Below are 26541 nucleotides of genomic sequence, written 5' to 3' on the forward strand. Positions count from 1 at the left end.
TCCATGATCAAATATCGGAATTTCTTTCTCCATTTGAACGTTTTGTTGGCCCAGAAGCTTAGGGCTGCTTGTGGCGGCAACTAGAACTAGGATATTTTAAAAGAGTGAGGTTCAAGTCCCTAGTGGAACCTATAAGCCCTTTACTGCTGTCCGCAAACTTCTTCGTATTGGCAGACTGAACTACTATACTCCAACTAGAAACAATGAGAACCTGCCAGAGATATTTGGGGGCCATTATTTGGCAACCTGGTTTAAGGCTGGGATAAACAAATTGAGGGTTTTCTTTTCCTCTGATGGGGGTATAGCTTTTGGGAATTTAAGAATGAATTTTGGCCTTAGCCACAATCCCTAACCACTTCTGTGATTTTATTGGGAGTACAGGATACCATTGGAAGAAAGGAGGGAGGGGCTCTGATCTTTGTCGCTATGGCCATACTCAGGCTGTGTATTGCCTCAGCATGGTTGAATTCCAATCCCCCTTTCTTTCAGCAGTGGATGGCCCATCTACATTTGATTCATACCATGGAAAAAGCAATTTATGCTACGAAAGGAAATTGTGCCAGAAAAAAAGGAATGATTATTTTGGACCGGGTGACCTCTTGGGTATGTCACACTACTTTGCAACATAGGGGGAACTAAAATCAAAGGGCAAGCCTGGGCCAAATATGGTGAATAAGTTACCTGTACTGTATATTTTGTGCTCATGAACTTTTTTGTCAATTTTTAATCATTTGAGGGATGTTCCCAAGAGTGTTTTGAATTCATAATGAAATTTGTGGGATTTATGAACTGGAACTTTCAAGCTCAATAGGCATTCTCCAGGAATTTTTGTTTGATAAGCACTGATGCACTTTGCACTTGACACTTTATATACCTTCGGTTTGGTATAGGTTACTGCATTTGTATGCATGAACGTATTTTGAAATATTGTAAGGGACCATCAGGGAGCATAAATATATTTAAAGAGCATTTCCTTGTTAACCCACCCATCATTTGTAGTTTGCACTTGGCACTTAGCACTTTATTTCGTCTGTGCCCTTTTTTTTGTCAATTTCTAGTCTATACAATGAGGTCAGTTAAGAATGCATACTCAATTTGGTGGGCTTTTGATGGTCATCTGTTGCTCTGCGTAGGGCGGGGGGGTCAGAGGGGTGAGGGTGGGTGGGGACGGTATTATGTGAAAAAATTGTACTTGGTTGTATATGCATAAAAATGGTAATACAAATTAAAAAAAAAAAAAAAAAAGGAAAAAAGGAAAAACTCGTTCCTATCTCGACTACACCATATGCAACACAGAAATCTTTCTCCTCAGTGGTAGGCTACAGCACAGTTCCGAGCACTGAGAGTGACCACTGCCCCCCAAGATCCCATTCTGTCCCACCACACCTCACCCTGTGAAACAAGCAAGGGTATTTACACCCATAACCTCAGGATCCTCAAATGGAGAGATGACACCAGCGATAAAATCATGGCTGAATGTATAAGATCCACCGCAGGGGCAGACTTAGGTGACATCCTGACGATTGTTGAGTGGACAAATTTTGTTACCTGACTTCTCATAAAATTTCCACGAACAGTCACATAATTTGTTCAGGCATACAATCACAACAAGTCATTTCCCCCTAGGACAAAGATTCAACACCTAAAGAAAGCTCGCAACACTGCCATGAGACGAGTCAAAAAAACATTGTGAATAAAGAGCAAATCTAAGTATTCAAGCTGGCGCAGAAAAGCATGCTGTTCAGCAAAGAAGTCTAGTTGCTTAAACCACGTCCGGACAATTCTCCTATGTGAGAGCAAGAAATCCAACTCAAGAAACTTCTGGGCCTTGGTGAACAGGCAAGTGAATGGGTCTGGCAGGAATAGGTTCAGTGAGGGGTTTAGTTGATGAAGGAAAAATGGCGCTCAAACATAACACACCAAGGGTCAGAAAGTGAACAGGTAAGTACGGTGCTGCGAGATCAGGGGAAAACAAACCCTGGAAAGAAAAAGAACCCCTGCGAATTGGGGTGTAGGAGACACCCACTATAAATGAAAACAGGTTCTGCGCACACGTTTAAGGATAAACACAATGTTGCGAAACAAAGGCAATGGTCGAAAGTACGAAGAGGGTCTACACCAGAAATGTCTTTGTCGGTTTAATAGTGCAAATCTTCAAAGGAAAAAGGGGAAAATGAGAACAACCAGCCGACACGTGTTTCGTCAACGGGAAAACAACCCGTGACTCTTCAGGGCTGAAAGAAAACGGGCCAAGGTTGCGGGCGCGTCGGAATCAACAGGTAGAGAGGGGTGAGGGTGTTACCGTAGGCACTGCGGTAAGGCGAGTGAATAAGAACATCGGGTCAAGCACCAGTGTGCTGAAGGAAAGGAAAGTCTCTGGTTCAAAATAATGGCCGAGACAAAATTGGCGGGTAAATTCCGTAGGGAGGCGTAGAAGACGTGTAAGTCAATCCACGGAGATCGTAGGGTCCTGGCAGCAAGCAGGAATCATCTCGCGCCAATTTTGTCTCGGCCATTATTTTGAACCAGAGACTTTCCTTTCCTTCAGCACACTGGTGCTTGACCCGATGTTCTTATTCACTCGCCTTACCGCAGTGCCTACGGTAACACCCTCACCCCTCTCTACCTGTTGATTCCGACGCGCCCGCAACCTTGGCCCATTTTCTTTCAGCCCTGAAGAGTCACGGATTGTTTTCCCGTTGACGAAACACGAATGGGTCTGGCAGGACCTGCTGTGCGAGCATCACTGAATCAGAATGTTCATCTTTCCTCCTCGGGCATTTCATGTTGAGCGGCGACTTAGATCGCCAAATGGATGGGGGTTTACCTAGCCCAGATGTAACCACCACCTCAGCTACGCCCAAAGATTGAGGCTGCCTGTCCCTTCGCCCCACAGATTCATTATCTTTGTTCAGTCGGCTGCAAAGGCGAGGTCAGGTAGAACACCTGGGACTAACGGCATCCCTCAGGCCCTTTTTTAAGCAGAACATCCCTTTCTATGCTGGCAAGCTCTCATCGCTTTTTGATTACTGCTTAAGGAGCTCGGTAATCTTGGAGTCATGGGGTGGGGCTATCATAAAACCCATCTCAAAGTGGGGCCCTAAATCAGATCCAAGTAATTATAGACTGATTGCGCTTCTGGACAACAAAGCAAACGTCAATTCCAGCCTACTGTTGAAGGACCTGCAACAATGGTGGAAGATGGTCGGGCTCATCCTGAAGAAACAAATGGGTTTCACTGCAAAATCTGGTTCACTATCCAACTTTTTACCCATATCATTTTCATTGGCCAAAGCAACCACCTTACACACCCTGTTGCTTTGCTGTTTCATAGATTTCTAGGCAGCGTTTGACCGCGTGCCAAGGGGGGCAGTCTGGTACAAAGTAAAGAAATGGGGCATCCCATCTAAACTTCTGGAGCCCATTATCTAGTTACACTCCAAAACCTGGATTTGCATTAAACTAGCTGATTGTGCCTGCGTGTCAAGAAAAATCTCCACCATGTAGGGTGTAAACCAGGAGTGTGTGACAGCCCCTCTCCTGTTTCCAACTGTTTATTTCTGATCCGTCTAAATCCCTCAGTACCATCAACAGCCACTCCCCAAAGACTGACGGGGGACACATCAACAACCTTCTTTATGCAGATGGTTTAGCCCTGTTCAGCTATACACTAGTAGGGTTGCAGTGATTGCTAAACCAGCTGCACTCCTACACTGACTTTAACAGCTTGGAGGTTTACCTAAAGAAAACCAAAGTTGTTACACTCAGAAGGAAATCTTACCAGGAGGTGGCTGGTTCTACAATGGCAATAAGATCATAAATACCTGGGGATTCTTAACAATGCAAGAAACTCTGATGCTCGGCAACAGGAGAAAGTTGAAACAAAGGTTCTGGCCCTACAGATGACTATCAGAATTATCACACTTGATGTGGGGCTGAGCCTTTTCGCTCTTCCGGCAGTTATAAGGGCAAAAATGATTCCATCACTCTCTTACTGTAATGAAATACTAATGGGTAAAGATGGCAATCTTCTAAACATACTTGTATCCAGGATATATAAATGTGTCCTCCACTTGCCGAGATTGTCTTCTGCTGCCCATATTAGCCTGGAACTTGGTCTTTACGATCAATGGGCTGCTAGAGCTAGCCATAGACTTTGTGCCATAAACTCCAGGCTGCCAAGGGTGGCTACTTAGAGGTGCTACTATGAGACGAGATTAACACCAGCAAGCCTAGGCAGCCACACAGCTAGTTCCTTGAGGACTGCCGAAGCACCATGGATGTCAGAGAACTTTGGTTCTCCAACCTGAGTCAAGCTGCCTTTAAGTAATGCATCAAAAAATGTGTACGCCTCTGTTCATATCTCTCTGACAGGATGGGTTGAGCATCAGTCATGATCACAGAATTTAGCCCTTTGTATTCCACACAGAATTTCAGTGCAGGTGTGGTATCTGGTGGTGCAGCCTTTTGTACCAGAACCACAGGACTGGACCAGGGTCCACTAGAGGGTTCTATCACCCCCAACTCCAGCATCTTGGAGACTTTGCTCTTGATGCTGGATCTCACCTTATCCTACGGTCTGTAAGATTTATTCTTGACAGGGAGATTGTCCCCTGTATTTACATCATGGGAAGACAGGTGGGTAATCCTAGGAATAAGGGAAAAAGTGAGGAGTACTGTTCCAACACTTGGTGACAGTCCTTCTGCTGCACAGGAGTCAGAGTCGGGGAAAAGATTACTCCTTCCACAGAGGTCAAGGAGAGATTCAATCTCTTCTTCCTATGCTCCATCCATCACCATGGTGAGCTCAGACCTCTCAAAGTGTGGTTGAGGTGATTGATGTGAAGCACCCTGTGGGGGTGCCTTGGGGTCCTAAGGTCCACCACATAAGTGGCCTTACCCTTCTTCTCAATTGCCTGATAGGGGCCAGTCCAGCAATCCTGAAGACCACTCAGCTCCACGGGTTCCATGACCCACATTTTCCATTCAGGCTGTAATTCCACGGCAGTAAAATGTTGGTCATTACACCCCTTCATTACATCCGGGCTGGCTTCCACGTTGTCAGTAGCTTGCTTCCACAACTTAGCCATTTGGCTACGAAATGGGGAATTTTCCTGGGAGTTTGCTCCTATGCTTCCTTTACCAAACTGAAAGGTCCTCTGACAGGGTGACTGTATGGAAGCTTAAAGGTGCTGAAGCCCACTCCCTTATGTGGTACCTTCCTGTAGGAAAACAACGGGCTGAGCAAGAGGATAACCCACTTTTTCCTCAGGCAGTCTGATCACGCCTTTCAGGGTCTTGCTGAATCCCTCAACAAGCCCATTGGTTTGGGGCTGGTAAGGTAGGGAGAACTTGTAAGTGACACCACCCTCTTTCCACATTGACTGCATATATGCAGCCATGAAGTTGGTGCCCCTGTCAGACACAACTTCCTTGGGGAAACCCACTTGGATACAAATCCCCATCAGAGCCTTTGCCACCGCAGGTGCAGTGGTGGTCCTCAGAGGGATTTTCTCTGGGTCCCAGGTGGCATGATCCACCAGGATCAACCTGTTGCATGAAGCAGTCTGGGGATCCATAGGCCCAACAATGTCGATGCTGACCCTTTCAAAGGGGGTGCTAACAGCAGGCAGTGCTTCCAGAGGAACATTTGGCTTTTCCCTGTCTTCCCACTAGCCTGGTGGGTCACACAGGTCCTACAGAACGTATCTAGGAATGTCTGGATCTTGGACTAGTAGGAATATGGGGCAAGCCTTGCAAAGGTCTTGTCTTGGCCCAAGTGTCCTGTCCGTATGAGCCAGCTCCAGTAGGAAGGCCCTTTACCATTGGGGGACCACCTGGACCCTTGATGTCCCATGCAAAGGAGCCTTAGGCTCACTGTAAATGAGGTTGTCCTCCCAGTAAATGTGATAGCTCCCAAAAACATTACCTGCTGTTTAGGCTTCGGCCTGGCGTCTCATGCCCTCAAGGGTTGGGCACTCACTCTGTGCCCTACAGAACTCTTCCCTGGTGGGTCCTCTTTCTACATGCCAATCAGCAGGTGTAGGCAGGCCACCCAGGGAAGCAATGTCCTCCTCTGTGGACTCTGGGATGGCCACTACAGGTTCCCAATCCATCTCACTGGGTGTACATTCAGGGGCTGGTTTCCCACACTCTCTGCCTTTCCCCTTTTTATCAGCTGGCAGGGCCATTATTCCATGCTCCAACCCTTTTTGACTCCCTTCCTGGGTAGCCAAGGACCTTGTCATGGCACAGATCCAATCAGGTAACCCCAACATCTCCGCATGTGCCTTGAGTTCCACTTCTTTCTAGATAGTCTGCTCAAGGTAATGAACCAACAAACAGTCCACAAGCATGGGAGGGCTCATGGCAACTTTCAGAAGACCTGTAACCCCGCCCCCACTCAAATGGAAACAGGGCCCCTGGACAGTGACCCTCCGCGTTGTCAGCCATCACAACGTCAGCCATCACAACTTGTTGGAATGCATTGATAATCACCTGCTCTGGGGACACCAGCTGACTCCGTACTATAGTCGTGCTGGCACCTGTGTCCCTCTGAGCCTCAACACCTTGCCCATTGATGGTGACCCTTTACTTTGTAGTACTTGAGGGCACATGGATCTTTGGAATCATTTCTCTGTCACCCAGGGACACTAGAGTAATCCCACTAAACCCCCCTCATTTGCTGGGACAAATATCCTCCCTCAGCACTATGCTAGCCACCCCTGAGTTCTTACCTCCAGTGGGAGGGTGTGCTATTTTTGGACAATTGAGATCCCTTTTGTAGTGTCCCTACTCATCGCACTATTAGCACTTGGGAGTTTTGGGCTGCTGACTTTTGTCAAGGTAGTTTATTTACAGGTGGCCAGATTGGGAGTGAGAACCAGACCCTTTCCCTTGTGAGTTGCTTTGGGGGCCTTGAGTTAGATCATTATTTTTTATCTCTCCCCTCTTTCTTCTCATGGGAACCCTGACCACCCTTTTGGGAGTCCACCAGATATCTTCTTGGACACTCTGGTGCTGACCCAGATGCCTGCTTTCTCAGCAAGCTTCCTGGGGTCAGAAAGCTCAGTATCAACCATATGTTGATGCAGCTCTGGAAAGCAGGTATCAAGCATGTGCACCTTTAAAAATAAGTTTTCCAGCCCTGAATAATCATCTACCTTGCTGGCCCTCACCGAACCCTTCAGTGCCTTGCTAGCATAATCAATGAAACCCACTCATGCAGTCGTGGCTGGCATGGCTCACGGGTGGCGGGGCTCACGTGCAGGGGAGGGGGAGGTGTTGTGCTCGGTGGAAGGGGGGATCGGAATAAAACAAAAAAACGTACTTTGAGGCTGGGTCCAGCGTCTTCTCTGCTCCTGCTTTCCTGTTTTCCTGCTCTCCCGCCTCCAATCGGAACAAGAAGCAGGCAGACAGGCTCCCTCCTCTAAGCCAATCACTACGCTGCAATTGCAGCATTGTGATTGGTCTGAACGCCGTGACACAGCGCTCAGCCAGGGGCTGGAGGGGTGGGCTTGTTCTCCATGCAGGCTGTAATCCAGCCTGTATGGAGAACAGGGAAGTGTGCATGACTGGTTTGGGTGGCCCGAGAGGGCCGACAAAACAGTCATTGTGCACTAAGGAGTGGGCAAACCACTCCTTCCCTGCCCTGCTCTGATAGCACCGCAGCCTCGCCCACCGGCCCACCGTGAAGCAGCAGGACAGGTAACATAAATTGACAACAACTCTAAGTTATTGTCATTTTATGTTTTTCACTGCTTAAAAGCAGTGGAGCGACCCGCCCCTGCACTCATGTCTATGATGAGATCTTGTGGTTGGCCCTGAAACGTTGCCTATACTTTTCAGGAATCAGCATAAATGTACTCACCAAGATGGCCTTCATTTCAGAGTAGCATGCCTGGTCCCCCACCTCTAGTGTGGTAAGAGCACCTCCCCACTGTGGGCATGTACCTACATAAACTACCCCCCATGACTCCGATGGGACCTTGCGCATTCTTAGAGCCACTTCATAGCCTGGAAACTACTTGTCTATGTCATTCCCCACCGCATAACTGGGCATCACATCCTTGGGTATCCGGGATTCTTTCTTCTGTAGTGACACTGCAGGCAGGGCCGGACTGGCCGTAGCGGGCACCGGGCAATCCTCCGGTGCGCCCAAAACGGCCCCCAGGGGCAGTTTTGGGCCCCTGGGGGCCGTTTTTGTTACAGGGCTGTTTTTGCAGCATAGCTGCAAAATCGGCCCTGTAACAAAATCGGCTGAAGACCAGCCCTGGCAAAGAGCTAGACCGCACCCCCATACCCCGGGGATGGGGGTGGCCGAGCACTTTGTCAGGGCCGGTTCTGGTTCCCAGTCCGGCCCTGACTGGAAGTATGCTGTCAGCATTACTACTGCTGGACCCCACTTGTAGGGATCTATTGTCCAGTTCCCTGAGGCTCAGCTCATGGGCTATTTTCCTCTCCTCTATGGCCAGCCTCTTCTCTTCCAAAGCGTGTTTCCTTTCTGTCACACCCATGCTCTTTCTCAAGTTGGGCACATTTCTGCTCTTGCTATAAAGCTTGAGCTTTCTTTCCTCACTCTTGTCTGCCAGCTCCTCTGCGGACAGGTTCCTTGATGAGGAGCTGCTTCCAACTCTGGGAATCACTACTGCTTCAAGCAAGTTGTTGGCCCCCTCTACAGGCAGTCCAAAGATCTACAGCAAATCATAGGATCAGTTCTTCATTCTCCTCCTCAATTTCCTGCTGCTTCTCCTCCTCTGGGAGCTCAGCGCCTGCATCAATGGCCACTGCCCAGACTTCTGCAGCTCCACCTTCCAGGTGAAGCCTTTCATAGATATGTGAAACCCTTGCAAAAGTCCTTAAGCTGGGCCACAGAGTAGGATTCTAACTTGATCATCTCAAAATTAATTCCTGGATGTGCAGATTCTGCTTCACCAGAGAGAGACATGGTTTAGCAAAAAATCCAAAAGCCAATGAGGGGGAATTAAAAAGAGTTCAAATTGGTCTTAGCATAGAGCTGTAGTGAACAATGAGTTACTATATGGTATTGCTCAAACACAAGTCCTATCCTTAATCCTCACCACAGATCACCAATGTTAGAAATGGGATCTTTAGTCCCATTTCTAAGAAGGCAATGTATGAAGTATTTCTGCAACAGACACACACAGTAATACAATAAAAGGCCACAAAAAGACTCCACACTGGTTTACAAAAGTAGACAATAATCAAGCCCAAAATTGATAAAAATTCAATAAGTAAAAGTTGAGTTATCAATTTTTAAAGTATAAAAAGAGTTCTAGCGCTTAGAAGCAATAAGTGCTAATGGGGGTTATATGGTTGTGCTGGACCGGGGCAAAGTCAATAGCTTGGGCCTACCACGATGGATCGCGAGCCGGCTATAGGACCCATGCAGTCCCGGTGGATAAAGTACCTTATCCTGGTTTTAACAGTGAGATCTGGGGTGCAGTCGAGCAATGCGTCAATGTCAGTCTTGCAGTGGTGGCTTTGCGTCGGTTCCGTCGATGAAGCGCCAACACAGTGATGCGTTGGTTCTGAGTGTGATGCACCAGCTTTATCCACGCAGTCGAAGGATGCATCGATCTCTGGAGACTGCTGTGGCGCGATGCGCATGTCCATGCTTCCGTTTCTGCAGGCACTTCAGGGGTTCAGATGCGATGTGCCGGGTTCTGGACCATCCACAGTGACAATGCATTGATTTCTGCTCATGCAGTCAGCGGATGCGTTGGTACCTCTGAAGCAAGTATTGTATTGTATTGTATTGTATCGCGTATTTATATAGCGCAAAACTGTCACCCGAAGGGTATCCTGGTGCTTTAACATTCTACCAATAGCACGCGACAATACAGTAACCAAAAATTTAATCTAACCTAGGAAAGAGATGAGTTTTTAGTCCTTTCCTAAAAGAGGAAAGATCCCCTTTACTTCTCAGGCATAGGGGTAAAGAATTCCAGCATTTGGCTGCCGCAAAACTGAAGGACTGGCCACCCATCCGGGCCCTCAAAACCTTTGGAACCAACACTAGGTGTGCTGACATAGATCGAAGGGAGCGTGTGGGCACGTACCACACAAACATATCCTGCAGCGGTACAGGCCCTTGCCCATGAAGCCCTTTAAACACCAAGCACAGTGCTTTAAAAACAGTCCGCTGCGGAATAGGCAGCCAATGAAGGTCCGCCAGCGCCGTGATAGAAGAATCTGAGCGGCGCCGAGAAAGGGCCAGCTTAGCAGCCATATTCTGCACTCGTTGCAGTTTGCCCACCAAATTAGCGGGTGCTCCTAGCAACAATGCGTTGCAATAATCCAATCTACTCAATATGATGCCACGCACCACCTCTGGCCGAGCATGGACCGGTAGCAACGGAAGAATTTTCCATAGCATACGGAGCAACGCCATGCAAGTGGCCACGGTCTTATTTACAAAAACATCCAATTGGAGATTGGACCCGAACAGCACCCCCAAGTTCCGAACGGAGGCTGCTGCCAGAGGAGCATCCTGGAGGGAGATAGGCCAAAAATCAAGTGGCAGTGGTCGAGACACACGGTCCATCGAGCAATGCAATACCTCTGTTTTGGAGCTGTTAAATTGCAAGGAATTTTGCCTCAACCAATCTGCGGTTGCTGCCATGCACTGATGGAAAATCTCCAGGGGCACCGCATCCTTACCCTCGATGGAAAAATAAGCTGCGTGTCATCAGCATAGTTAGTGACCGCAATGCCAAATGATTTAATCAAGTTCACCAAAGGCCGAAGATAAAGATTGAACAAAAAAGGGCTGATGGCAGACCCCTGAGGGACACCCTGCCCGACCACCTTGATGTCAGACTGAAATGGTGGCAAGGCTACTACCCGACGTCTGTCTCCCAAATAGGAGACCAGCCAGTCACGGGCCAAAACCCGTCACGCCAATTTCTTCAAGTCTTCTGACCAGGATGTCGTGGTTGACCGTGTCGAACGCGGCCGACATGTCGAGCAGTACTAAGAAGGCTGCCCGTCCCATGTCGACTCGCGAACGAAGATCATCCAGAACGGTCACCAAGGTGGACTCAGTACCATGAGCGGGTCTAAAGCCGAACTGAGACGCATCCAGACAAGCATTAGTCTCCATAAAACCTGACAGATGTTTAGTGACCAGTTTTTCCAGAATCTTTATAGGAAAAGGAAGCAGCGATATAGGTCTATAATTCGCTGGACAGGTGGGGTCCAAAGTTTCCTTCTTCAATAATGGGGAGACTACCGCGAGTTTCCAACTCTCCGGGACTCGCGCCATAGTGAGAGACTGGCAGCAGATAGCATGTAACGGGGGGAAAAGCTCCGCCTGAAACAGTTTCCAGTATTTGTGTGGCAGTGGGTCCCGAGGGGAGCCTGAGGATACACTATTGGCCAGAAGACAGAACTCCTCAAAAGACGGAGGAGGAAAACTGTCCAACTGTGCCTGTCTACCCTCTGCCTCTACAGTTTCTATAACGGTCACCGGTACGGAATCAAGCACAGGTTGAGTAACAGGCATGATCGACAGAGCTAGCTTGCTCAAGATCAAAGAGATCTTATCTTCAAAGGCCTGCGCCAGGGAGTTACACAGAGCTTGAGAGGCATGGATGTCATTAGCAGCGCAGGCTGGACGAGAGAGATCTCTAAAGATTTTGAATAGGGCCTGCGATTTATTCGCTGCCTGTAATAGCGACTCCTCTAGATATCTCGCTTTGGCACCCTTAATCTGCGTCTTATAGTCCATCAGAGCCTGTATAAAAAGGGCTTTGTCTACTGCAAGATATGCTTTCCTCCAGGTTTGCTCTGCACGCCTGCAACGAAGTTTCAGTTGCGACAGCTCAGCTGTAAACCACGGCATAGCTATTTTGGATCTGTCCCTAATTTTCCGCAGGGGGGCCAATACCTCCGGAGAGTCAAGGATTTTCCGGCTGAGAGACTCATAGCTCTTGTCTACACTGACCCCAAGAGGGATGCCTCCACCCAACAAAGACGGCAGGCAAGATTGTTTTAGTAGCCGCGACCACTGCCTGCCAATCTTGCTCACAGTACCAGTTTTTCCACTCCTAGATGTCTCCTTAGGGAGTGCAATGGAAAAATGAACTAGGGCATGATCCGTCCAACACTGGGGGAGGATGTCTCGAACCAATACCTTTGGTAGCTAACCCTGAATAAGGTGAGTCCCCAGGGCACTGGTGTAGAGTGTGTCTTTAAAGTTTTAATAAAGTTGCTTAGACTTTCAATTGGATAAACGTTCGTTTATTTCATCACGACGTTGGTATTCATTTGTTTCTTTTTTTTAAATCGAAGATTCAGTTTTAAACAAGTGCCACGATATTACAAATCCCAATGCATTTCGGCTAGGTATTAGCCTTCGTCAGGGTTTTTTTCTGAAAAAAACGAGATATGTATGCTGTCTTAGTTATAGCTGTATGGGTGTGTCAGGAATATGGGTGAATAGTGTATCCGAATGGTGGGGAAATCGGGTGTTGTGCCGCTTACATACGTCCTCTATTTCGTGCTTATTAGATGTGGTAAAGGGGGTGGGAGAAATTATACCCTGCGTGCCTTAATGGGTGAAAGGAAACTTATGCGGTCTCGTAAGTGATGGATGTTTACGCTTCCATGGCTAGTAAGTGACGCGTACAGTGAAGGAACTGGTTTGCTAACGTTACTGTGCTCAAGTGCTTTCTTGGTATATGACCAACGTGAGTTTTTTAAGGTGGGTAAACCGCAATCCCTTATCGTATCAACACTTACTTGTAGGTTAATGTGGACAGCGTTTAAGGATTTCTGGGCGCGTGCGGTCTGGCGGCGTGCTTGTTGCTCCATAGAGTGTAACGGCGTGTAGGTGGGCGTGTGTAATTAAATGTCCTGGTGTGTGTGAAAATCAAAATAGGACTGGTTTCTATGACCATGGAAAGTAAAAAGAGACTATATCATAGTTTGACTAGTAAGTGGTAACAATAATAACAAAAGTACAATGAGGTTTGAATTGAAAAAATTGATACAGAATAATAACGAGGGCAATCAATTTAGAGGTAACACGTAAATTCCATACGATCATTCATCCCATCTGGTTTCATTGAATTTAATGTACGAATCCAGTAGTTTTCTCGTTGCAGCAGTGTTTTGTGATTGTCTTTGCCTTCGGATTTAGTGACTACTTCTAGGATGTTAAACTTAAGTTGACTGATGTTATGTCCAGCTTCATAAAAGTGGTGGGCCACTGTAGATTTCAAGTTGTTTGTTCTGATGTTACTTTTGTGTTCATTTATGCGTATTTTGATTTTTCTTTCTGTCTGTCCTACGTCAATCTTGCCACAGGAACATTTGAGAGCATAAATTGTATTGGTGGTATCACATGTTGCTGTTACCTTGAGTTTGATGGTGTGTCCTTTCATTGGATGTGTGATATATGGTCTGGTGTGATGTTGTTGCAGTTGTTACAGTTTCTGCACGCAATGGTTCCTTTATATTTGATTTGTGGATCTTGATTGATAGGATTCTTTATGATCTCTCCCAGGTTTTTGCTTCTGGTGTATGCAAATATCGGTTCATTTTCAAAGATTTTGTTAAAATCCGGTTCTAGGCGCAATATTGACCAATGTTTCTTGATGGTATTTTTGAAACGTTTGCTCATTGTGGAATATTTGGATACCACGGTCATGCGATTGAGTGGGGTTCTTTCTTTTGATAGTAATGCTGTTGTCCTACTAATTGTGTCGCTTCTAGCTTCTGCCTGACGAAGGATGTTGTCTGGATATCCCCTTGTCTTAAACCGATGTATCATTTCTTTGGTGCGTGCTTTCCTGGTATCTGGATCAGATACGATTCTTTTTACTCTCAAAATTTGTGTGAACGGCAGGTGATTCTTTAAAGCATTGAGGTGAAAACTGTCATATGATAAGGTATTGTTTTTGTCGGTGCTTTTTCTGTGTAAGTCTGTTTGAAAACCTTGATGGGTTTGTATGATGGTAACATCCAAAAAGTTGATCATGTGTTGTTGGATATCGGCGGTAAACTGTATTCTCTGATCAATGGTGTTGAGTTCTGTTAATAGTTTCGTGAGGGTGGTTGTTGGTCCCTGCCATAAAATGAAGATATCGTCAATGAAACGTACAAACATTTTTAGATGAGTCTGCCATTCTGGATTCGTTAGAATGTGTTGTTCTTCATAGTTTCCCATGAAGATATTGGCATATGTTGGGGCAGCACAGTTTCCCATCGATGTACCTGACTTTTGTAGATACCAGTTGGCTTTCCATTTAAAGTAACTGTGTTCTAGTGTAAATATCAATAGTTCCATCAGAAAAATTTGTGAATCTTGATTATACTCACTTTGCAGAAGAGCTTGTTCTGTGGCTTCTATGCCTAGTTGATGCGGTATGGATGTGTAAAGGGATTTCACATCAACTGTACACATTGTCACTGGTAGATTTATGTCTTTGATGGTTTCATGGAATTTGATGAGGAAATCTGTGGTGTCTTTGATGTGAGTTGGAAGTTTGGTGACACTTTTTTAGAGGCAGGCACAACCAACGAGGAAGACCCAGGAGGAGCCAAAGAAAGCACAAACGTACCACCCCGAACACGCATGACTACAACCACAAAAAACAAACAGAAGAAAGGGGGCCCGAAAACAACTTAGTCATCAATATTTCAGACTATCAACTCACAAAAATTGAAACCAACGTATTACAAAAAGGCACTTCTTTTGGTCCAACGTCACACACCAACTATCTAGAAATAGAAATAAGTTTTTTCAAACTGATGAGAAAGCTGCGATTAAGGCATTACTTCGAAAATATAATAGAACATAAGGAACCCAGCATTGGAGATCCCCTCAAAGGTTTGAAACCTAAAAGCACGTATATGGCCCCTATTAGCCACAAAAGCCTCAACACATTTGAAGCCCTTGTAAAACAAGACCTTCAGAAATTTAACTTCAAGAAACAGAAACACAAGAATCTCACACAGAAAGAATGGGGAGTCTTGAAAGCACTAGCCAATAGACCTAATATTACATGTCAGAAAGCAGACAAAGGTGGTGCATTAGTAATTCTTAACACCAGCTTCTATGAGGAACAAGTGGAAACTCATCTATCAGACGAAGAAATGTACATGAGAATGGATTTCAATCCGACTGAACAAATCAAAGAGGTCCTCATTAAAATAGTGGAGAAAGCCATAAACAGAGGCACCATCAACGAAAAAGTCAAAAAATACCTGATTCAAACAAACCCTAAAAGTCCTACCATCTACATGGTGCCTAAAATACATAAACACCCACCATTCCGACCCATCGTATCAACAAAGAACAGCATTCACGAACCAGTAGGAAAATACTTGGACAGACATCTTCAACATAGTGTCACCAAACTTCCAACTCACATCAAAGACACCACAGATTTCCTCATCAAATTCCATGAAACCATCAAAGACATAAATCTACCAGTGACAATGTGTACAGTTGATGTGAAATCCCTATACACATCCATACCGCATCAACTAGGCATAGAAGCCACAGAACAAGCTCTTCTGCAAAGTGAGTATAATCAAGATTTACAAATTTTTCTGATGGAACTATTGATATTTACACTAGAACACAGTTACTTTAAATGGAAAGCCAACTGGTATCTACAAAAGTCAGGTACATCGATGGGAAACTGTGCTGCCCCAACATATGCCAATATCTTCATGGGAAACTATGAAGAACAACACATTCTAAAGAATCCAGAATGGCAGACTCATCTAAAAATGTTTGTACGTTTCATTGACGATATCTTCATTTTATGGCAGGGACCAACAACCACCCTCACAAAACTATTAACAGAACTCAACACCATTGATCAGAGAATACAGTTTACCTTCGATATCCAACAACACATGATCAACTTTTTGGATGTTACCATCATACAAACCCATCAAGGTTTTCAAACAGACTTACACAGAAAAAGCACCGACAAAAACAATACCTTATCATATGACAGTTTTCACCTCAATGCTTTAAAGAATCACCTGCCGTTCACACAAATTTTGAGAGTAAAAAGAATCGTATCTGATCCAGATACCATGAAAGCACGCACCAAAGAAATGATTCATCGGTTTAAGACAAGGGGATATCCAGACAACATCCTTCGTCAGGCAGAAGCTAGAAGCGACACAATTAGTAGGACAACAGCATTACTATCAAAAGAAAGAACCCCACTCAATCGCATGACCGTGGTATCCAAATATTCAACACTGAGCAAACGTTTCAAAAATACCATCAAGAAACATTGGTCAATATTGCGCCTAGAACCGGATTTTAACAAATTCTTTGAAAATGAACCGATATTTGCATACACCAGAAGCAAAAACCTGGGAGAGATCATAAAGAATCCTATCAACCAAGATCCACAAATCAAATATAAAGGAACCATTGCGTGCAGAAACTGTAACAACTGCAACACCATCACACCTGGACCATATATCACACATCCAATGAAAGGACACACCATCAAACTCAAGGTAACAGCAACATGTGATACCACCAATACAATTTATGCTCTCAAATGTCCCTGTGGCAAGATTTACGTAGGACAGACAGAAAGAAAAATCAAAATACGCATAAATGAACACAAAAGTAACATCAGAACAAACAACTTGAAATCTACAGTGGCCCACCACTTTTATGAAGCTGGACATAACATCAGTCAACTTAAGTTTAACATCCTAGAAGTAGTCACTAAATCCGAAGGCAAAGACAATCACAAAACACTGCTGCAACGAGAAAACTACTGGATTCGTACATTAAATTCAATGAAACCAGATGGGATGAATGATCGTATGGAATTTACGTGTTACCTCTAAATTGATTGCCCTCGTTATTATTCTGTATCAATTTTTTCAATTCAAACCTCATTGTACTTTTGTTATTATTGTTACCACTTACTAGTCAAACTATGATATAGTCTCTTTTTACTTTCAATGGTCATAGAAACCAGTCCTATTTTGATTTTCACACACACCAGGACATTTAATTACACACGCCCACCTACACGCCGTTACACTCTACGGAGCAACAAGCACGCCGCCATACCGCACGCGCCCAGAAATCCTTAAACGCTGTCCACGTTAACCTACAAGTAAGTGTTGATACGATAAGGGATTGCGGTTTACCCACCTTAATAAACTCACGTTGGTCATATACCAAGAAAGCACTTGAGCACAGTAACGTTAGCAAACCAGTTCCTTCACTGTACGCGTCACTTACTAGCCATGGAAGCGTAAACATCCATCACTTACGAGACCGCATAAGTTTCCTTTCACCCATTAAGGCACGCAGGGTATAATTTCTCCCACCCCCTTTACCACATCTAATAAGCACGAAATAGAGGATGTATGTAAGCGGCACAACACCCGATTTCCCCACCATTCGGATACACTATTCACCCATATTCCCGACACACCCATACAGCTATAACTAAGACAGCATACATATCTCGTTTTTTTCAGAAAAAAACCCTGACGAAGGCTAATACCTAGCCGAAATGCATTGGGATTTGTAATATCGTGGCACTTGTTTAAATCTGAATCTTCGATTTAAAAAAAAGAAACAAATGAATACCAACGTCGTGATGAAATAAACAAACGTTTATCCAATTGAAAGTCTAAGCAACTTTATTAAAACTTTAAAGACACACTCTACACCAGTGCCCTGGGGACTCACCCTATTCAGGGTTAGCTACCAAAGATTCATTTCGTATGCACTTGTACTCAGAGAAGCGACACTCAGGAGCACGGAACAAATTGCGCATAATTCAACAACCTCAACACACACCCAGCTGTGCATGCGCTTAAAACATTGGATCGAACCAATACCTGCCTGGCATCTGCAAAAATCAAGTCGAGAACATGACCCTAATATGAGTCTGCGAGGACACCAGCTGCTGCAGATGAATGTTGCTGCAGGCCTGAACCAGGTCCAAAAAAGCAGACCCTGTGGACCCATCTGGCCGTAAATTAAAGTCTCCCAAAATCATAGTCCTGGCATGAGTATTAGAAAACTCATAGATGGTATCAATTAGCTCAGGTACCGCTGACAGCGTGCTAGCAGGGGGTCGATAACACAACAGCCCTGAATAAAGAGTACCTCCCTGTCCTTTCAGTGAAAAACCCAGTGTCTCACAGCCCGAAATACTCTTAGTCTCAAGCTGGGAGAAATCCAGGGATTCCCTGTAAATAAGGCCCACACCGCCTCCTCTGGCTCCCTCCCGCGTAAATATGCCTGATCTTGTAACCAGAGGGACAGGCTAACCCCAGATCCACCGCACAGTCCGCTCTAGTCCAGGTTTCTGTCATGAACAGAACATCTAACTCACAGGACTCTATGAGCAGTTCAATTTCCGTGTGATGTTTGCTAAGAGATCTAACATTAAGCAAACCACATGACAGGGACTGCTTCTGCCTAGCGGTGGTAAGAAATTGGCGGCGTATTGACGTACCTGGATCGAGACTTAATAGCATATCTCTAGAGTATGCTAACCCGGCAGAAGCAGATGGAACAGCATTCCCGGCGCCCGGCACGACCTGTGCGCGAACGGGTGCAAACGGGCTTACCTCTGGCGCACCTCCGGCGCGCCGCTGTCACGCTCGCTGCGCGCCTACGCTGCACCCTGGTACGCACATCTTCTTATATACTGTGATAGTAGACCGCGCGGGAGTCCTGTGAGGAACACCTCTGGACCCGCGAGAAATGGCGCCTGAAAGCGGGCCGATCTAAGGAGCCTCACCCAAGATGGCGGGCGGACGCCGCGTTCACTTTCAAATAACCCCCCGAAATCTGAAGTCTACCTATTTCCCCGCAAAATGCAGGTGGGTTTTCCAATTTTATAGTGCGGGTCAGGACTAACTAAATACCCCCAAGTAATAGACAGCAAAAGCGCTTAACGCCGAAATTACAGCACAAGTATCAATACGTTTTAAAATGGATTTCCAAAAGAACTTAAATGAAGCAGTAAAATTCGCGTGAGCGCTATGGTGGAAAGTTTACCTCAGGCAGGCACGGAGCGCCTTAAGTACACTATCCGGTGCGCGGGACTCCTGTGATGAAAACCTCTGGACCCGCGACAAATGGCGCCTGAAAGCGGGCCGATCTAAGGAGCCTCACCCAAGATGGCGGCCGGACGCCGCGTTCGCTTTCAAATAACCCCCCGAAATCTGAAGTCTACCTATCTTTTGGAGAACACTTTGGGTGCAAGGCAGAATCCAGCTCTCCCTCAGTAGGGTCAGACAACAGCAGGGCAGCACAGCATAAAAGCAAGCCTTCCAGGTCAGCAGTCGAGCAGAGTGTCAGTCCTTGATGCAGCACAGCAGTTCTATTGACAGAGTCCAGTTGTAGGTCCAGAAGTGTCTGATTTGGTGGGTGTTGGAGACCCAGTACTTATACCCAGCTGTGACTTTGAAGTGGGGGTGACTTCAAAGAAGGGCTAACAGAGGGCCTTTTTTCCTCGCCCTGGCTCCAGACTATCAGTTGGGGGTAATGATCCCTTCATGTGGGAATAGGCCACTGCCTATTCAGGTGTGTCGGGCCCTCCCTACCTCCCTTCCTGCCCAGGAAGAGCCATCAGAATGCAGATGAGTACTCAGACACACCTAATCTTCCTGTGTTTGTAGCTGTCTAGAGGGAATGCACAAAGTGTAGTCGTCCCCCACCCAGACTTGTATCGGTGACAGGCTGCAGGCACACAGAGGTGTAAGAGCAGAGAAATGTCCACTTTCTAAAAGTGGCATTTCCAAAATTGTAATGTCAAATCCAATTTTATCAGCAAAGTGGATTTGTCATTACCATTAGACAGATATAAAACATTATTTTAGTTGTTTTGCACTACCAGGACATGGAAAACGTAACAGTACATGTCTTACCTTTTCCTTACATATCTTCCTGCCTTAGGGGCGCCTAGGGCCTACTTAACGGGTGATATAACAATAATAAAAGAGGAGTTTAAGGCTTGGCAATGGGTTTTAAATATCAAGCTAAAGTGGCAGTAAAACTGCACATACAGACTCTGCAGTGGCAGGCTTGAGACAGGGTTAAAGGGCTACTCGTGTGGGTGGCACAGTCAATGTTGCAGGCTGACAAGTAGCATTTATTGTGTAGGCCCTGGGTATATGGAATACTACTTCACAAGGGACTTACAAGTAAATGAAATATACCAATTTTGTATACACCAATGTTAACATGTTTAAGGGAGAAGACCACGCACATCATCACTGGTCAGCAGCGGCAAAGTGCTCAGAATCCTAAGGCCAAAAAAGGAATCAGCAAAAAGAGGAGGTAAGCAAGGAAAACATTCGGGGCAAGACCACCCTAAGGCTGACAGGTGTAACATGTACCTTGGTGGTATATCTTCAAGGTCCATAGATGTGGAGTTAGTAACTCTATACTTCCTCTATACCCACTTACCTTATGTTGTCTCTCAATATCCTGTCCAGGATGTTAGTGTTTCTTGATATTCCTAGCTTCGATATTCCGTAATACAACGCCTTCAGAACAAGCTGTAGAATAATCCTATTTTTAGAAGAGCAACATAAATCTGGTTTTCAAGTGTCTAAGAGAGGAACCAGGTGCTGCCCCGGAGAACACTCTGGAAGTATATTCCAATCTAGATGCCAATGCTCAAGGGCTTAAACAGTGGGCTTTGTCACACCAAACTCAAATGTAAGGATAACAATGAAAATGCAGCTGTGTACATTGTAAAGAAACTCAATTATGTCTGATAATGAATATTTACATTACCTCGCGGTGCTGAATCCACGACAAGCAGCAGTGTGCAGACAAACGCAGTTGCAAGAGCAGCTTTCATTCTGCGAATAGAGAAACAAATGTTTAACAATTTCTATTTCATTGAAATTGGAGAGTGCACAGAGGGCCACCGTGATCATGGGCGAGGCTAGTGAAACAGAGCAATGGGCGAGATAGGAAGAGAAGAGACCTATTGTATTAGCCCATCATTTCATATGACAACCTCAGATAAATGAAACATACTTTTCCCTATATCAGTTATCATCTTTTAAGCCCCACAGGAGTCAGAACGATTTGCAGAGTTTGAGGAGCAACTTGTTCCATATTATCACAGACATATAAGAGCAAAACACAAATTACATTTAATGTAAACAGACTGTGGCAGAATGATAGGAGTCCCCCATAAGTTTGTAAAAAAAGGCGCTTCAATGTTAACTATGTATCTCAATGCTTTGTCAGCAAGTAGTCATTGGAGGGTGTTTTATGGAAGGCTCGTGCAGGATGTACTTCTTGCTGGTGGATGCCCTTCCAATCAGACAGACTTCTGGATTCTCGCAATTCACGGACCACCTACAACGCTTATTTTCTAGTCTAAGTGATGTGATATTAGCTTCAGGTCTCTCAAAGAGACACACGCTATGTTGTGTATACAGCATGCTTCTATTGTGAGCCATTTTAGAGACGTGACAACAAAGGTGATATTGTCGCCTTTATAGGTCCGGCGTTAGCCAAGGCCTTTTAATTTCACTAACATTAATGCCACTGGCTAACGTCATTGTCAGTGGCAAGCACACTGCTCTTTTACATGAAGCACATCCACCCTCAAAAGTAGTTCCCTTCAGATCCTGGGACTCCTATGACAATGTATACTTTTGGAGAAAAAAAAAATAAGTTTGCTTTTAGATAATTTAAAAAAAATATTGGTGAGTTGCCAGCAGCTCCCCCAGCGATAATTTTTTATGAAAACCATGACAAAACAAAACAAAAAACATTGTCAAAGTCAAAAAGGATTTCCACCAATGCCAGACCTATAGGTTTTTTCTGAGCTTGTCTGTGTTCAAAATGAGGAATGATGCATAGTGTATGCAAACTCCAGGGAGTAAAGTACACTTTTGGAAGGCTAGTAAGAAGGAGACGTCAACAGTCATTAAGAGGGATCACCAAGGTTTCCAACGCCACATTAAGATCTTGTTTGCCATGAATGTTTTAGAGCTTTTCATTTTAACAAACATTTATAAACCTTAACATAGTTATGTACAGGGCCTTTTCAGGCGGCTCCCTTCATCCATTGTTCAGTTGTACTGTCAATCACATGTTTTTTCAACCCACCATAGGATACACCAAGGGTCAGTGGTTCAGCTCATTTGTGCTACTGGTTTCCTCATGTGCGAGTGAAGGCATTCTGCACAAGAACAGTGTCGACCCTCTTCCCCCCACACACAGACAGAAAGTAGTCCTGTTTAGTGCCATGGACTGATGGGTCAATGGGTCTATATATATATCTATTCACTGAAAAAACCATAGGTCTCAGGCACGTTATAGTTAGAAATTAGCATTTAAAAAACCTTAGAAATTCACTGAAAAAACCATAGGTTTCAGGCACGTTATAGTTAGTTGGACATTTCACTCGTAAAAAACCAAAGACATTCGGCCGTTATAGTTAGTTCAGATAACTATAACTCGCGCACCCGCAATGCACTGCTGATGATGTCACATATTACATCATTCATGACATGGTCAGTGACATCACCGATGACTTGATGACATCATCCAGTGACTGTGTGTTTCTATAAAGTTTAAATATATTGTATATATATGTTAAGGTGCATTGAAGAATGAGTGGGTGTATAAGTGTCTGGATGGCGAATTTAGTAGAAGCGTGACTGACTGTATAAGTGAGTGAATACATGTGTCTTACTGAATGCATGGGTTAGTGACTAAACTGTGTGAATGTCTGTATCAGTCTGTCTGTTGTTGTGTAAGCTGCTGCATGGGTTGGTGAGTAGCTACATTAGTGTCTATATAGGTTATTGATTGGTTGCCTGAGTGTTTGTATGGCTGCCTGAGTGTGTGTGTGGGTGGGTGGTGTGTGACTCTCTGCATAGATGTGTGAGTTGTTGATTCACTGGGTGTATGGGTTCAAGAGTGCATGTGAAAATAGTTGTATGGGTGGGTGAGTGTGTGTATGTGTGTGTTGGTGAGTGAATGGATTTCTCAGTGGTATATGTGTGAGTAACTACATATGTAAAAGGCAGTGTATGTGAGCAATGGTGTATATAAATAACTATATGTAAGAATCAGTGATTGTGAGAGTGGCTGCATGGATGAGTGTGTGCTTGTATCAGTGATTCTTTAAGAGAGTAATTATGTGTTAGTATCTGTATGAATAAGTGAGGTGGTGTCTGTATAAGTGAGTAAATGGAAGTATAATTGATTGTTTGCATGACTGACTAGGTGTGTGAGTAACTCTGGATGTGTGGCGGTGTGTGAGTGTCTGTGTAGGTGTATGAATGCATATAATAGTGTTGTATTGATGAGTGACTGCATGTATGAGTGACTGTATGGGTGAATGAGTGGATGTGTGTGTACACCTAGGAATCAGTTAGTGCGTATTTAGTAACTGGTATTGGTGTGTCTATTGTTTTGAAAATGGTTGTCTGTATTTTAGAGTGGGTGTATCAAAGGTTATATTAGGGTGCAAGGAGGTGCATCAGATTTTCACGTGGATGATGTCATCAGTGATGTCATTTGAGATGTCATCAGTGATGTCATCAGTGATGTTACTGACCATGTCATGAATGATGTAATATGTGACATCATCAGCAGTGCATTGCGGGGGCACGAGTTATAGTTAGCTGAACTAACTATAACGGCCGAATTTCTTTGTTTTTTTATGAGTGAAATGTCCAAATAACTATAACGTGCCTGAAACCTATAGTTTTTTCAGTGAATTTTTAAGGTATTTTAAAAAGCTAATTTCTAACTATAATGTGCCTGAAACCTATGGTTTTTTCAGTGAATTTCAAAGGTTATTTACATGCTAATTTCTAACTATAACATACCATTTGCGTTTAAAGAGTGGTGGAGAAAAGTGAGCATGGCCTTCGAAACGCCTCTTAGCAATCCCACTGTGTGGAATTTACTGGCGGTAACAGGAGTAGTAGTTAGCCCCCAACGTCAACCTTGGGGGCCAACTACCCCTTTTATTACCACCAGTAAGTCCCACACAGCAAGATTGCGAACTTCTTATATCAGACCCCGCCCCCTCCCTGCCCCACTGTGCAAACACGCCCCCTAGCACATTGTAAATTGGGGGATTAAGTCCCCTTGAAGCCTGAGGGTCCCTGTGTGCCAACTAGCTCACCAGGTACCTCCAGTAAGCGCCACATGGCTGCTTTACAGAGAGGTGGTCCGAGGCCACACCCCTTTTTACACCACTCTGCAGCGCAGCTCTGTGGCGGTACCTGGTGGGCTAGTTGGACCCCAGGGATCCTCAGGATTCAAGGGGAGTTAATCCCCCAACTTGCAACACACCAGAGGGCCCGTTTGCACAGTGGTGAAGGGAGGGGGCGGGACCTGATGTCACAAGTGTGCAAACGCTCCCCATGGCGCGTTTTAAGTTGGTGGATTACCGGTGTGGTAAAGTACCAAAAAGAAGCATGCCTGGTACTTACCTTCATGGTACTCACCTCTGGGGTAAAGTGCGTGGGTTAAAGATGTTTCTCCTAGGGTCACTGGGTGCACATGCCTCAGTGGAGCATTGAAAGATATACCTCATGGGAGCACTGGTAGAGATGTGCAGTGTGGGAGTACAGGAAGACATGGCTCTTAAGAAGAGGGTGTTCAGGGTAAGGGCCAGTTCAGAGGCAAAGGGTTCTGTGAATTAGGATGGTACATGGTGATATTCAGCTAGGGCCACAGATTGACATACAGTAGGAGCGCATCTTGAGTACAGTTTAGTAAACCTGTTGATGTGTTCCAGTGCTTGTTTTTTGTTGTCTTAGCTGAAATTGTCTGGCCAGTGACATTTTGCAAGAAGGTTAAATATCCTCCAAGTCTATTCTTCAGGTGACACAAGTCATATAACTCTAGTGTAGCCGGCCACCACCAGCTGCCTGGAAGAGAGAGGGAGTATGTAGAAGCAACAAACCGCTCATAGATATTTTGAAATCAGTCTCATTTTTGCAAGCCTCAAGGGATTTTTAATGAGAGATAATGGAAGCTCCAAAAAACAACGAGCACTTGTAAATGCAGTGGTTTACAGAGGACAGACTCCTTCATGAGTGGGACCGTGTTATGAATGAAACTTTGATGGTGGAGTACATTTCTGACTGTGATACATTTTCATTGTGGAGTGGAATTGAATGTACAAACGTTCAAGGCAGTCGTTGGCACATACTAGTGACAACGGGGGTGGGACTTCTTTCAAATAAAGGCGTCATACCAGAACAGGACAATGAGAGCCCTCCTTGCAGAGTACAAGAGTGGCCGTAGACCCGGCAACTCTAGTACTGAATTGGTGTCATTTTCAGTTACTTTGGGAACTTTTGTGTTTGGTTCAAAATATTTCCCCAAAAATCTGATGGTTAAGAAGAACAAACTGTCTTTTTCATCCGTTGGCTTGACACCTCTTGAACCATGTCTATTTCTGGAGAATACAAGCATTTGCAATGCAATAGGTCTCGCATTCACACGATTTTGACCTTTGGCATTGTAAATGACAATGCCTTCTAGTTATGTTTTAAAACATAAATACAAGGCATTGTGATTTCCAATATAAATATCTTAAAATCGTCCGGTTTGATAACTGCGATGCCAACTATCTGGGTGCACGCGTTTAATTTGTATTAATTTATTGCCCAGGATAGCAAATACCATTGCTGGAGGAGAAGCTGGGCTCGCACTAAAGGCGGGCCCAAGCCCCCAGAAGCTCTGGCACCGTCTGCTTCCCAGGGTTTGTGAGCAGCAGAGCAGAGCACGGGGTGGCCCACTTTAGTCCTCCAAGTCAGAACACTCCTGTGAATGCATAACGGGAGAGTGAGAGTGTGTGTATGAGTCACTCGTGCCCGATTCCACCTTGGCTCTGCCTACCTTTTCACGGAGGCCGCCTCCAGCCAACAATACAGTCTTTTTCTCAAGTGGATTAAAACAAGCACAGTGACAGACATGCCAACCCTCCCGATTCAGGCGGGAGACTACCGATTTCAAGGCTAGTCTCCCGCCTCCCGATTCCTGCAAGCAAAAACCCGATTCCTCGGAGGGCTTGGTATTGTGTAACGTGCTAATTCATCCAGCAATAGTCTGAGTGTTGATCCAGGGGCTCTGGAAGGTGTGACAAACCAACAAAGCCTCATTAATAAGCGAATGGTCTTTTAAAGACCAGTGAAGTGCTCGGGGGCGGCTGTGTGTGTTGGGAAGCTGTCTCAGCCCGGGCTGCCACACAGGGTGTTGGGGTGTATGCAGTGCCAGCAACCTGCCAGGTCAGTGCACAACACTTGCATCACCCTCTCTCTGCCTGCCATTGCGCTCCATGCTTCTGGAAGGGAAGAAAAAAATGTGCATTTGCGTTTCAAATGTCCGACCCTGCAGCGGCACACTTCCAAAGCCCATACCAGTAACCCGATTCAAGGCCCCATTCTCCCGTTTTTTTAAAAAAAAATCTCCCACTTTGCTCTTCTGAAATGTTGGCATGTATGCAGTGAGGTGCGCTGCCAGGCCAGCTGGGTTTGAGAGAACTGAAGGGTGTT

At 45.2% G+C, this 26541-nt stretch overlaps 1 protein-coding gene across 1 annotated transcript in view; it reads right to left on the reverse strand.

Annotated features, from left to right (window-relative positions):
• The window catches only part of LOC146822447 (fucolectin-like), a 255672-nt gene that overhangs the window by 209255 nt on the left and 19876 nt on the right, over window positions 1-26541 (reverse strand). The window contains exon 2 of the mRNA XM_085613554.1: window positions 20789-20856. Coding sequence (XP_085469680.1) covers window positions 20789-20855 — 67 coding nt within the window. The 5' untranslated portion in view covers window position 20856. The remainder of the gene's footprint in view (window positions 1-20788; window positions 20857-26541) is intronic.

The sequence above is a fragment of the Triturus cristatus genome, chromosome 6 (genome assembly GCF_964204655.1).
Source record: "Triturus cristatus chromosome 6, aTriCri1.1, whole genome shotgun sequence".
Taxonomy (NCBI): Eukaryota; Metazoa; Chordata; class Amphibia; order Caudata; family Salamandridae; genus Triturus; species Triturus cristatus.